The sequence below is a fragment of the Bactrocera oleae genome, chromosome 6, assembly GCF_042242935.1.
Source record: "Bactrocera oleae isolate idBacOlea1 chromosome 6, idBacOlea1, whole genome shotgun sequence".
Classification (NCBI taxonomy): domain Eukaryota; kingdom Metazoa; phylum Arthropoda; class Insecta; order Diptera; family Tephritidae; genus Bactrocera; species Bactrocera oleae.
Genome location: NC_091540.1, coordinates 21,616,949 through 21,630,260, shown reverse-complemented (window position 1 = coordinate 21,630,260; position 13,312 = coordinate 21,616,949). Strand labels below are relative to the sequence as shown.

The following is a 13,312-nucleotide window of genomic DNA, read 5'->3' as shown; positions in this document are numbered from 1 at the left end:
ATTGGAAAGGTGTTTGCAGAGGGTGATATCAAAAGGAGACCAAGGAAGGTATTATGAAAGGGCAGACAAACATCTGGAATATAATTCGTCTCATTATCCCGATCATTTTGATATATAGTATATGTACAAGTATATATTATTTTTGGTGTTACCAACATTTACATACATATTACAATAATACTTTATTTTATCATTAAACCCGACTATATCCATAGCTGCTATTTCATAATTTTACAAGAGTCAAATGTAATTGTATTAAACATTTCTATATTTCTGAAATTTTTTCATATTTTAGTCGTATCACCTTTGAACAATATACGCTCTACAGAAAATCTGAACACCTTAAGTGTTATTTCAAGTATTTTAGATTTGACTCAAGAATTACCATTGGAGCATGTATGTATGTATAATGGAAGCTTTAAGGCCTCAATGGACAATATGAAACCAAATGATTTTCTAGAAAATACGGATTGGGGAACCTTTAAAGAAAACTCATTTAATCGATGTGAAAATCTGATCGTCCCCAGTGTTATTTCAAGTATTATAGATTTGACTCAAGAATTACCATTGGAGCATGTATTAACGGAAGGTGAAAGTTTTAAGGTCTTAAAGGACAATATAAAACCAAATGATTTTCCAGAAAATACGGATTGGAATACTATTAAAGAAAATTCTTTTAATCGAAGTGAAAATGCTACAAATGCAAGAAATTTAGATAACTTAAACAAATCTGCTACAAGTTCTGAGCTCGTATTAAGTACCGAAGAAGTAAATAACGATAGAGAGGATAGTTCTGAAGATTGCATTGTTTTGTCAGAGGACGAAATCAATTACTCGATTTGGAGAGCAGATATGAACAATTTTGGTCCAGAGTCACCAAATAGTTCACTCAATGAGGACGATGAAGATCTGGTACAAGATCCTTGTGTAGTGCTTAGTACATCTGCACTAGCTGATCGTTCTACCGAACTTCTTGAATATGGAATTTTAGATAATATATCAGAACCATTAACACAACCATCTGAGATAATGAGTAGTCCCACACATCAACCCGAATTAAAGGGCGCTCTTTCGCCAACACTGCTTGCACCAGTCGGGTTAGATGGTTTATTAAATGGTAATATAAATTTCAATAAATCGAAACAAAAAGGAACTACCTTAGATGTTCAATCTTACACAAGACCTTCAGAACTTTCAGAATATCCTCCTGATGAATATGAAATATCAGGTAGGATATATACCATCCGTATAGTCACTGATCCTAAACCGGAGTTTATGCAAAAATCAGAATCTGAAATATTAAAACAACTTTATGAATTCGGCATTAAACCTCTAAAACGGAAGCAGGCTGTCAAGTTGTTGGAGTTTATATATAATTCAACACATCCATTAATACTTAAACAAACTCCTATACAAAAAAACTATCGCTTCCCTGATAAATCTGATAAAGGTCCTTCGAATCAAATTATTTCACACGCTAATAAATTAAATCTAAAGGATTGTTTTGGCTCTCAAATACAGCTTTTAAAGAATGAATTACAACTCGGTTTGGATTGTGAGGACTATGTATTTCAGACGAATGTTACTAAGAAGGTAATTTATGCCAACTTAAGGGGTTATACTTAGTTGTAGATCTAAGAAAATTTAAAAATTCCATAATATTTTGGGTATTTCCATGTTTTTTGTGAATATTTAATGTACAGCTAGCGCTTTATGACCCCGCAATTTTTTATTGACTTCCTTTGGTCCTATGAGTTCCTCCACAGAAAGATGTCTTGCAGTGTACACGATATATCTGGTTCGATTTATCTGAAAATAAAAAAGAAAATGATTGATTTATTTTCATAATAGATTGATACTAGTAATGAACGAAGGAATAATAAAAATTTTAATGTTTGATGAAATTCCGCCTTCCCATAAAACTTGTATTTTCCTAAAAATTCTTACTTAAACGTAGCTTGAAAATGGAAGTTTTGTATAAAATCTTATTCCTTTGTTCATTATTTGAGGAATGTACTTTTATGCAAGAAAATTGTGCATAATTTTTAAAACGATTGGTTGAGCTGTTTTGGGGAAATTGCGCTCACCAACTCTGAACATCTTTTTCTTAATTCAATATAAAAGTTTTGCTGAATGCGTTCTAATATTTATCTAAGATGAAGCGTGATATTGGTAATATTCCATATGATTTCGGCTTATACATAACTTTTGTTTTATGAAGTTGATTCTAGCAGCTAGATTGGTAATAAAATTTACACAGTGAGTCTTAATTGAAATAGAACACAAAGATGTTTGCGGCATTTATCTATTGGCAGTTTTTTCATGGTAGAAACAGTAGTAAACCTTTTGAATACAGAAACAGAAAAGTTAACAAAACACAAGAGTCCTCATGGAATTGAGTGTACTGGCGTAAACAAATCAAATGTTTGTATGATTTTGCAGCTGAATCGTGAAAACATTTGATTATTTATGTAAATAGGTTTTTCAAATGTTTAAGTGTTTGATTGTTTTGCTAGATTAATTACTTAGAATTAATTAATAAACACCCCGGTATATTGACGGAAAGTCCATAAAACTTTCAGCAGTTGCTTCCTTCATTAGCAGAGGAACATATAATATTTGTACGAGCGCCTTAGCCGTTTTATGTTGTTAGTCGGAGATCATTTTATTCATATGTACATTATTTTACCCATTTAGTGACCACCGGTCCTCGCTTTTTATACTTTTGCAACATGTTGCTACAGAGTATTATAGTTTTGTAATCGAGTTAGATATGGGGCTATACATACATAAATGATCAGGATGAAGAGACGAGTTGAAATCCAGGTGACTGTCTATCCGTCCGTCCGCCTGTGCAAGCCGTAACTTGAGTAAAAATCGAGATTTCTTGATGCAACTTCGACACATGTTCCCATGGTGAAATCGGGTGATAACCCCGCGCACTCCTCATATAACGGTTTTCATTAAAACTATTAAAAGTGCGATTACTCATTAAATAAACAAGTCAGGGAGTGACACATAGGATGGTACATATAAGCTTTATACGAGCCAATACAAAAGTTGGACAAAGGGCGTGGCACAGCTTCTTTATTTAATCGAAAATAACGTTGTCAATAAAACTTTGTCCTGTTTGGCGTTTGGAACTTCCAATGGATTTGAGGGATCACGAAGTTTTCGTCATATGCGTACGCCATTCGGATTTGCCCCAACATTTTCGTTATTGCAATATAAATCAAAACTAATGTTCATTTTTATTTTTATCAATGTTTATTTTGCGGTGCCAAATGGAATTTAAATTTTGATAAAATAATAAAATAAAATTCCATCAATCGAAAAACTAAGTTAAAAACTGTAATTGTGTACAGCATTGCAGGAGAGAGTGGCATCTATCTACTAAGTTTAGTGCAAATGTCTCACAAATCACTACAGCCAAGTTCGATCAGGACCAATCTTTTCGGTACTTCCTCCGACGGTGTTAAAATGGGTGAAATCAGAAAGTAACCCCGCCCAATCCCTGTATAACGTTTACGTTAAAAACTACTAAAACTGAGATTACTCGCTGACTAAATACGTTAGAAGCACTATAATTCTCATATCACAATTTCATCAAAATTTGGTACGTTACATTATCCTGAGATTCTTATGTTGCACTGTAAAAATGGCCGAAATCGAACCAAATTTGAGTTAATTCAACTTTTTATTTTAAAAAACGCCGCCGTTTGTCAATTTTTGATTTTCAATGTACGGACAATACCTTCTATCTTTATACCGACAAAAATTTTGACTATCAACACAAAACTGGATATTTAATAGTCTGTAGCTTTAGATATCTCCACGTTTGATTTTTATTAAAACTTAAAACATTCCGCATAATTTTTCGCATATTTTCGTCGAAGAGCCTGAGAGTGGGAATCGCGTGATGTTTGTATGCGCGGAAAAGAGAACAGAACCCCCATAATGGCGGGAAAAATAAATTTTATTACTAACAAACCGATAATTTCATGAAAAATTCGTAATCTGGATACTTCAAACCAGCTGTGAGCTGAGCTGTTAGAAATATTGAACTTTTTTTTTGTATTTAAAGGTATGTGAGACATGGGCTTGGCAACACTTTTTAATTGTAAATTTTTTTTTTTAATTTAACTAATTCTTTTCCGTTTAGATATTTCTCAATATTCCTTTCAATGGATGATAATATTGATTAGTGATAAGTTAAAAACACTTCCGAGATATTTTAGAAAAACTTTCTTTATAATTTTAACTTTAGCCCGGTCATTACTCAATCTTGACTGATCGCAAATGCGTAAGTAAAAATATTATATTATCTCAAAAACTTTTTTAGTTAAGTAAATTTTAATTTGTAACAATCAAAATTTAATTATTATAATCCACTCTTTAAACAAAAATAATTGCCAAATTGCTTTTCTTTTTTGTTTCATATGAAGTATTCTGATTTTTATTGGGGGTACAAATTTTTATGCAGCGGTTGTCAGAGGAGCTGTATCGCTTTGGGTGATCGGCACTTTAGCTCCCTCTTCTAAAATTTCTTATTATGATATAAAATAAAGAACTTTTGAATTTTATCAGTATTATCGTTTTTATTTTATTGCAGACATCACGGCCACTGTTACCTCTTCATATCGCCTGGTATAACCTCGTTTCCTCCAGTATCAGTTTGAATGAAACTATATTGGCGTATCAGCCCATTGACTTGCAAGAAATTCATGTATTTTTCAAGGAAATCGGATATCGATTCGAACCAAAGGTTGAATATTAAATGTGTATTTTATGAATTTCTTAGATGTTTAATTCATTTTCAGGACATAAAAGCTTTCCTTGACAAGCGCTGCATAATTTTCCGCTACGATATGACCCAACCAGATCGCCAGGTGGAACGCCATATTCGAAAACATAAAAAAAAATACTAAAAGATAGTGAATTATTATAAATTGAACATTTTAAATTTTCTTTATCTATATGATTAATTTCTGATACTGCCTTACAATGATTAAAAAATTACTTAATATTGGTATTTCTAAATTGAATTGCAATAAAAAAAGTAATAACAAGAAAAATAGCTGCACCGAAGCTATAATACTCGTACCCAAACCCACAGGTACATTTCTTTTAGCGGCTTGATGTATAACTATTTGCCTATTTTTTCTTGCCAGGTTGTTTGATATAAACAATCTTCAAGTCGAATTACGGTTACTTAACACGAAAAAAACTCGTTTCTTGATTGTGATCCGTCAGTTTGTTTGACAGCTATGTTCTACAGTGGTCCGATCTGAACAATATGTTTAAATATAGTCTGGGTAATAATCCATGCAAAATTTCGTGAAGATATCTTGTCAAATGGAAAAGTTTTACGTACAGGGACTTGATTCTGATCGATCAGCTTTTAGGCAGTTGTATCCTATAGTGGTCCGATATCGGAGAAAAACATATGCAAAATTTGAGATCGATCAAAATTTTGTATGTCTCAACAGCTAAGAGATCCGGACGCGCGTTTCTGTGACTATGGTATACAAAGTGCAGGAGAGAGGGGGGAGATCGGGGACAATTCCTCCTGGTCCCGAATTCTCAGCCAAGCCTGGTCCTCTACAATAACTTTTCCTCCAACAATTCACTATAATTGTTCTCATTATGAATTACGATAATTTTATCAGCAGTCATCAATTAAAAAAATTAAATTTTTTAAGATTAGCATCAATGTTTCTTCAGGATGATTTACTCGAGTTATCATACACATATTTACTCGAGCACATGTAACATCAACAAAAAAAATTCATACGGTTAAATGTAAGTAATTTTTTCTCCAAAAAAAAAAAATATAATCAAGGGGGTTGTGGAATCCAAGACAGATTTCCGTAGTTGTCAGAATTGCAAACCAATTCTGATTTTCATGGTGTCACAGAATCTGATTGGATTTTCGTCTTTTCGAACAAATGCAAAACCAATATTACTATTGTGACAAAACTTCCATATGAATAAATTTGTAATGTCATCCACCTAATGCACCAGGAGAGTCGCATGTGAAATTTGGCTTGCATTTACTTGTATTGAAATTATTGACCACAATTAACATCAGGAGACTGAAAAATAGCAGAATTGAGCATTTTCAATGTTAAATGAGAAAAGTAATGCTAATTTTAATGTTAAGGAATGTACGCTTATAGATTCGAATATTTACAATGCGCAAACGACTTTGCATATAATTTAAGATATTACAACATTAGTATGTAAATAATACAAAGTTGTCAGAAACAACCTGTGGCAGATACAGAATTTGTTCCTGGAGGGAATAATTTCCTTCTAACATATATTTAATATTGATATTACTCCGTATATTCTTCTGAATTTGAATTGTTTTCCACGTTCTGGTTTTATGATAGTAGAGGACTCTGTGAATCGATCTATTAACTATATAAATTTTTCGTCAATATTTTATTATAACCGAACTATCATTTCTCCCCCCATCGATCCGCCATCGCGGACAACCGATGTCCGAAGCTTATGTGTTTATTTTTATGTCAAAGAGTCGAAGTGTCGTAATCGGCAACACTAAAAGCACAAACAGTCACCGACGCAAAACCGTGTCCCGAATCAGCTGATACGACCTATCTTATGAGAGCGCAATGTAAATGATCGTTCACCGTCCGCTTCAACGGAACGTACGGTAGGAATTTCCCCGTAGAAACGAGTGAGCTGAGAATGAGAGAGCAATCTCTTGCAACGCAGGGTTGCCGATCTCGATATTTTGTAGAAATAAAAAAAAATTAACTTGAATAAATTTAAAATATTCTTAAAATAACTTAAAATCACAGTCGAATACACTTATTTATAAAAAGGTAAACTATTTTTAATAGTTGGATTTTAGTTATGTGTTTTTACATTATGAAAAATTATAACTAAAAAACTAAATGTGTGAAAAATCGTGAATACAAATAGAACAATGGCAACATTGGTGAAATGAAAACAAAAGAGAACAACTGATTTCTGCGTTGCAACTACAGGCATAACTTTTGACAAATTCATCCTTGAATTTGGTTTGATATGGGCTTTGGTTCGGTAAGAAAGGAATGTCGGTGACTGTTTGGGTACTAAATTTTGTCTGCACATCAGCAGAGTATGTGCCGTTTCACATTGGGATGCAAAAGAGTCTGATGTTTTTCAAATTTTCTTTTGGTCGCTCTGGGCATTCACACGGTTAAAAAGAGTCCAGCAACTCGAGTCTAGTTTTTCTACATTCCTTTTCACAAAATGTTCGTAAATATTTGTGCGGTTCGACTGCGCAACACTGCGTGCTGCGTATTTCATTTGTATGTTGAGATGATGGTCACACATTTTGCTTGCAATGAATTACCATGAATATGGTAGAACAATATGCATAATACAAGTACCTACCCGCTAAATAGTTTCAAAAAAATACTAAAGACGGGAATTCCCTAATCCACAAGAATGTATTGAATATCCGCTACTAATATTTTCAAGGCCAAATTTATAATTGGAATTTCCTAATCTTTAAGTATTAAAAACTCATAATTTCTTTACTCCGTATTAAAAATTCATAATTTCTTTACTCCATAATCTATATCTTAATTTTCTCCTTATTTACAATTTGTCATAATATTTCTATTATTCTATGCATACGTATTTGCATATTACATACAAAAATAGATAACAGAACTCAAATTTGCGATCGAATTCATTTGAAACTGATTTCATTTGCAAGAACCATTCAAAGGATTTGAAAGTGAAAAGGAATGCTGAAAAGGGTAGCAGCGAGCTGTTACGAACAAGAACACAAAGAGTGCCACCCGAACACGAGTGGCACGGTCCCTTCGTCTTTCCTCGTCGTCGCCCACAATAAACTGGTATGAGACTCTTTTGAATCCCTGTGTGAAACGGCACTATCAGCAAATATGCAATACAGTGGCTGTACTGCTGCAATTATTACGTAGCTCGAACGCACCCCGTATTTACATTCTCTGCATACACCACCCATGCAGACGTCATACACATACACACCACAACTCTACACCACCCAAGAACTAGAGGACTTCTTTTCGTTTTGGATATTGAACTGGCAACATAGCGTCCGTCGCAGCATCATCGTTTTCTTCAAAAATATAAATTTTCTATACATTGTACTTTTCGGCATTCAAAATTTGAATTTGGCAAAATAATAAAGACAACAAACATATTAATATCGAGTTCTTTGTGCTTTCCCTTCAAAATAGTTACTTCCGAAGCGGAGTGCGTGGTAAGTGCAGGTGATCGACTTAAGTAATATGTAAAAGAGGTAAGGATGGATTCTATTGCGTTGTGGGAGAAATACAAGTCTAATCTGATGAGTCTTAGTGAAGTAAGTAAATTTGAATAATAGAATGTAATGCGAGTTTTTAAACTGTTTGTGCTTTTACTCATTAATAGTTTCGCGCAAAACTTTCGTTTTAGCAATTTGAAGTATTAAAAGCACGGTTGCGATGCTTATTAGCTGCTAGAGAACTACATTATGCCCCAAAACAAGTGGTGCAAATATTAAACTCTCCATAATATTTGTTGCGGGGTTGTCACTTTTCTTTTCTGGATGGAATATCAGAAATTTGTTCAATTTATGATTTTTAGCTTGTGTGTGTGTTTAGTGTATTGATAAGTGATAAAATCATGATTTGAATTTCTGAATGGGTACATTTATATGCGCATGTGCTAATATACATACAAACATATGTCTATATAAGATTAATATGATAACAGATGTATGTATATGTTGTAATAAATTTAATCTCTATTAGTAACAATTATAATACAAAATATTTATTAGGAATATATATTAAGTAAAAACTAAATAAAATTATTAAATGCCCAAATTAACTATAAATATTCTTTTAAAATGCCATAATTGAATTAGAATCTTATCAGTTTTGCATTCATTGATAAAAATTCGGATAATGAAATTCATATCAATAAATATGATTGCATATAAACGTATAAAAATATAAGCCAAAAGGCTAACATGCAGCTGTAATATCAAAGCAAGTCTCTGAGCATAATTTTCATTCAATACTCAGGTCTGTTCATTCGCTGTTAAAATGTCTTCTTCCGAGCTAGCTGCAGTGAAATCCACTCATCGAATCTTGTTAGGTTTTGCAAATAATGCATTAAAAAATAATTGAATAACATTTAAATTAAAATTACAATCTGAAGCATATAGGTACATATGTAATTACGAATTAAACAAAAAAATTTGCTTTAGAATTCGCATTTTTTCGAGTTCATTCAAACCAAAAAGTAATATTTTCAATTTTAAATTTTTAATCTCGAACATCTTGAATTAAAAAAAAAAAATTAATTTTTAATCCCAACATGGGGGTTAAAAAATGAAAATCTAAAATTTAAACCCAACATCGGAATTAAAATTAGATTTTCATTTTTTAATCGCTACTTTTTGAATTAAAAAATTCGCAACCTTGGTGATGAGTTAGTGGGAAAAGTTTTTATCATGTTTCGGGGATACAGCTTTAGTAGTTTGTGAGATGTGTACATAAAACCTATTAGGAGGCGAGGCCATGCCCACCTTAAAAAAATCGTAAACTATAAATGCTCTTTCCCCGTTGGGATCTTTACTTTTTAAGTAATAGGTTTCAAACCATAAAGTTCACCTGATTGTTGTTGTTGTAGCGGCAGAATTTTGTCGAGTTGACAGTCCCTGGCCGGAAAAAATCCGGGTCCGTTCCGGTTACGTAGACCCGACTGTTATGGAAACGGAGTTCACCTGATATTTTCAATTGGTTTTGTTTTGTCCCATGAATAAGTAGTTTTACAGCTAATTTGGATATTGCTTGTGCTTATATTCTGACAACTTAACACTATTATATAATTTCATATTTAACATAGTGCATTATATTAAAAAAAAGATACATTTTAAACTGCAAGTATGAATTTAACTTCTGTCATTGTCAATTCCAGAAATAAGCGTTCATTGCACATCGGAAGGACAAAAATAATTGGCCTTATAATAGAATAATAAATGTGTTAAAATATTTCTAATACACAATTAATGCTTGTCTGATTTATTTTATTTCAATATCAATTTTGTACTTGATTTTAGATAATTTAAAAGCTTCAGCGCTTTACTTACTACACATTTCACATATGTATATACATACCTATTTATATACTTATACTATTATCGAGCGTGTAATTAAGTAATAGTTAAATTTAAATGGTTTATATTAACAAACTTAAAAAAGTAAAAAAAAAATATTGTCCAAAATTAAAATCATGTGTCGAGATCCTTATGATAAATTGCAGGAACTACTGCAATTACTAAGCGGTTTGCTTTGACCCAGTCGTATGGCATCTTCTTTGTCTTCTTCCACCGTGTTGATATCATGACGTCGCTAAATAATTAAACAAATGCAATTATTTTGTAATTACGAAATATAAAGACTAAATTAATTTGTTTTATATACTCTTTATAATGATATACCCATTGATTTGTATACTTTTTTATTAGCAAAATTTAAAATTTGTATATTTATTCGCGAGTAATTCAATGAAAAGTTTCATGTAATTTTATACGTATTAAAAGGAGAAGAATGATTAATAAATTTGCAAAGATCAAAGCCAAAGAATCACTTTCAGGTGATGGCAAACATGTATATTAAACAAGTAAGAAAGCCCTAAATTCGGATGTAATCGAGCATTTTATACTCTCGAAATTTGTTTTTGTTACAAAAGTTTATATTAAAAAATGTTGCGAAACAATTCAGCATGCATTATTCGAAGAAACCGAATGTATTAAAATTAAATTTGGTATTTTATCTACTCATGTACTTAGGGTCCATACTACATTTTGCAAGTCCGAAACAACAATATTATGCATCTCATACTATTATAATCAAAGCTCCAGAAAAGAGGTTGGCGGCGCCTGTTTGAAGATTGTACAAAGCACTTTTAGAGACTTAGAAGAAGCGTGAATATATGATTGCCGACCGCTCATGTAATTTATTGTCCACTTCTTCAGCCCTGAAAGAAGCGTAGATGCCTTCTAGTAAAGCACTTTAAGGAAACCATGTTGAAAGTCTGCTAGACTCAGAGGGTGAATGTACGTCGGGAGAACCAAGGCCGCAATATTAAATATTTCGAACTTGCCATCACTTGACCGTATAACTATGCATTGACATGCCAGGATAGTATCGCTTTGGTCGATGTTGCCCTCGATAAGACGAAATTGCATAGTGTTGTACAGTATGAAGGCTAAGGTTCTACTACTATTGCGCTCGCGATTATTGCGTATTACTGATGGCTCAGACTAAGGGACTGTTGTCTAGTTGAGCCCCCTATACGTTGGCAGTATGGGGCCACGTAACGTGAAGGCCTGAGCAGGTCTAAAGATGGCTCCATCTATTGCATGTGTTACATCTAACCGAAGTGGAGTTTGGATTCAATCTTTTCGAACAAACACAGCAGAAAAAATCCTCCGGTCTCGGGTTGGACTCATGACGGAGTACATCTTATACAGTTACAATAAAACCAACAGCTATTACAACAATTTTCTATGTACCAAATAATACCCACTTTCAAAAATAATGCCTATTCGAAATAAATTACTAAATTGCGTTTTCTATTTCACTTGGTTTGCAACATACCTTTAATTCCGTTGCCAAACAAACAAATGCATCTTCAACATTTGTATTTTGTTTCGCTGATGTTTCCATTACAAAAAGAATTTCGGGTATATATTGGCACATTTGCTTCGCTTCTTCAAAATCCACTTCTCGCTCTTCGTCAAGATCACTCTTATTTCCAATTAAAATAAGTAACACGTTGGATGCTGTGTAACGCCGTACCTCTTCAATCCACTTTTGAAGATTTGAAAAAGAAGACCTCTTTGTTATGTCATAAACTAAAAAGATTCAGTCATTTAATTAAAATTACTTACAATTTTTCTACATTATTAACACTTTTGAAAATAATATCTATCGTTATCGTTATTCAGCAATTATTGCCAAAATTATGTTTAAAAGTTTATACATATATTTATATTTTTACCAAAAGTTGAGATATATACCTAATCCGTGTAAATATAAAAAGTAGCTAGTGTTAGATCATAACAAGCCTCTCAGCAACTTTCTTCAATATTGACAGAAGTTTGTACAAATAAATCAAACTAATTCTTGAAATTTTTGGTTAAAATTCTGCACTTATAATATTAAGTATAACATATTTGGTTGGACCAGTACATACCTATTATAACACCATTTGCAGAACGATAGTAGCTTTGCGTGATTGTACGAAATCGTTCTTGTCCAGCAGTATCCCATATTTGAAGCTGGAAGCCAATATAATTTATTAGCTCACATAATTTATCATAGCTTTACTTACTTTTACTTGTTTCTCTTCGATATTAACCGTTTTCATAGAAAAGTCGACACCTATAGTATTACCATGTCTTTCTATAAAATTTCCAGTTTTAAAACGATCAACAATACAAGTTTTCCCAGTTCCACAATCTCCAATCAATACCACTTTAAATAGAAAATCAAAATTTTCTTCATTTGGCAGTGCCATAAGCGTCTGGGGATTTCGCGAATTCATATTAGATAATTTAAAGCTTTAATTTTATTTTATTTGATGCTACATTCAAAATTTAAAATAAACTCTAGAAAACAAAACTTGTATTTGATACCTAAAACCAAAACAATTCATAGAATATCAGCTGACAGGAATTAGCAATGGCGTTGCCAATTAGCAAATGTGCATGTTAAACTTGTTTTTAATATTAGGCTGTGTGCCAAACGGTATAATTTTTCTCTGTATTAAGTTGAAGTTGAAGAAAAATATCCTATGGTGTAAGCATACTGTGACGAACACGAATGATAGAATAAAATCGACCCAAACAAGAAAAGGAAGTGACACAATGTTTAGTAGAGGTTTCTTACACCGCGTTGGAATCTTTCTGGGAATGTTTGTCAGCACAGTTGTTAGCAGCGAAAGAGCTGGACGTGCGTATATCAGCACAGGTGTCCTTAGGGTCTCAAAGTCTGATAAGCAAGAAGCTTGTATGACAGCATAAATGTACTCACATGTATACCAGTACAGGGGTCCTCACTGGCAGAAAGCGTGTATACCAGCACAGGTATCCTCACAGCTGGAGGCGCAGGATAAAATTAAAGCTGAAATGGATGACTCTTTGCAAGAATATCCAGAATTGCAAGGTGTTATGCATGAAGTGGAGTGGAACAAATGTACAACGAGTGGAGAAATAACTACAGGAACGCCAGTCGCAAAAGCATATTGAACA

At 32.9% G+C, this 13,312-nt stretch overlaps 2 protein-coding genes across 5 annotated transcripts in view; one reads left to right on the top strand and one right to left on the bottom strand.

Annotated features, from left to right (window-relative positions):
* Window positions 1–5,109, top strand: part of mus312 (mutagen-sensitive 312) — a 34,537-nt gene extending 29,428 nt beyond the window's left edge. Inside the window, exons 4-6 of one of the 2 annotated variants that reach the window (XM_070111520.1) lie at window positions 296–1,593; window positions 4,613–4,765; window positions 4,821–5,109. In XM_070111520.1, coding sequence (XP_069967621.1) covers window positions 296–1,593; window positions 4,613–4,765; window positions 4,821–4,928 — 1,559 coding nt within the window. In that variant the 3' untranslated portion in view covers window positions 4,929–5,109. The remainder of the gene's footprint in view (window positions 1–295; window positions 1,594–4,612; window positions 4,766–4,820) is intronic. The other variant, XM_014241658.3, reaches the window with a different exon arrangement.
* Rab19 (RAS oncogene family member Rab19) lies at window positions 1,548–12,727 on the bottom strand. Of its 3 annotated transcripts, none has more exons than XM_036360313.2 (4): window positions 12,400–12,727; window positions 12,256–12,340; window positions 11,658–11,914; window positions 1,548–1,809 (listed from the first exon to the last, which is right to left on the bottom strand). In XM_036360313.2, exons 1-4 carry the CDS (start codon window positions 12,604–12,606, stop codon window positions 1,693–1,695), a joined length of 666 nt encoding a protein of 221 aa, XP_036216206.1. In that variant the 5' UTR covers window positions 12,607–12,727; the 3' UTR covers window positions 1,548–1,692. The 3 variants fall into 3 exon arrangements, with proteins under 3 accessions (XP_036216206.1, XP_036216205.1, XP_014097130.1); XM_036360312.2 differs by having other exon boundaries at window positions 12,394–12,724; XM_014241655.3 differs by lacking the exon at window positions 1,548–1,809 and adding an exon at window positions 10,045–10,406 and having other exon boundaries at window positions 12,394–12,718.
* Window positions 12,728–13,312: the final 585 nt, after the last annotated feature.

What these genes read in the sequence shown, in the direction of transcription:
- Rab19 (XM_036360312.2), bottom strand. Translation starts at nt 12,606, where the DNA reads ATGAATTCGCGAAATCCCCAGACGCTTATGGCACTGCCAAATGAAGAA. An exon ending in TCGAAGAGAAACAAGTAAAA is followed by an intron (nt 12,341 to 12,393) that starts GTAAGTAAAGCT and finishes ATTGGCTTCCAG; the next exon opens with CTTCAAATATGGGATACTGC. An exon ending in TGCAAATGGTGTTATAATAG is followed by an intron (nt 11,915 to 12,255) that starts GTATGTACTGGT and finishes GAATCTTTTTAG; the next exon opens with TTTATGACATAACAAAGAGG.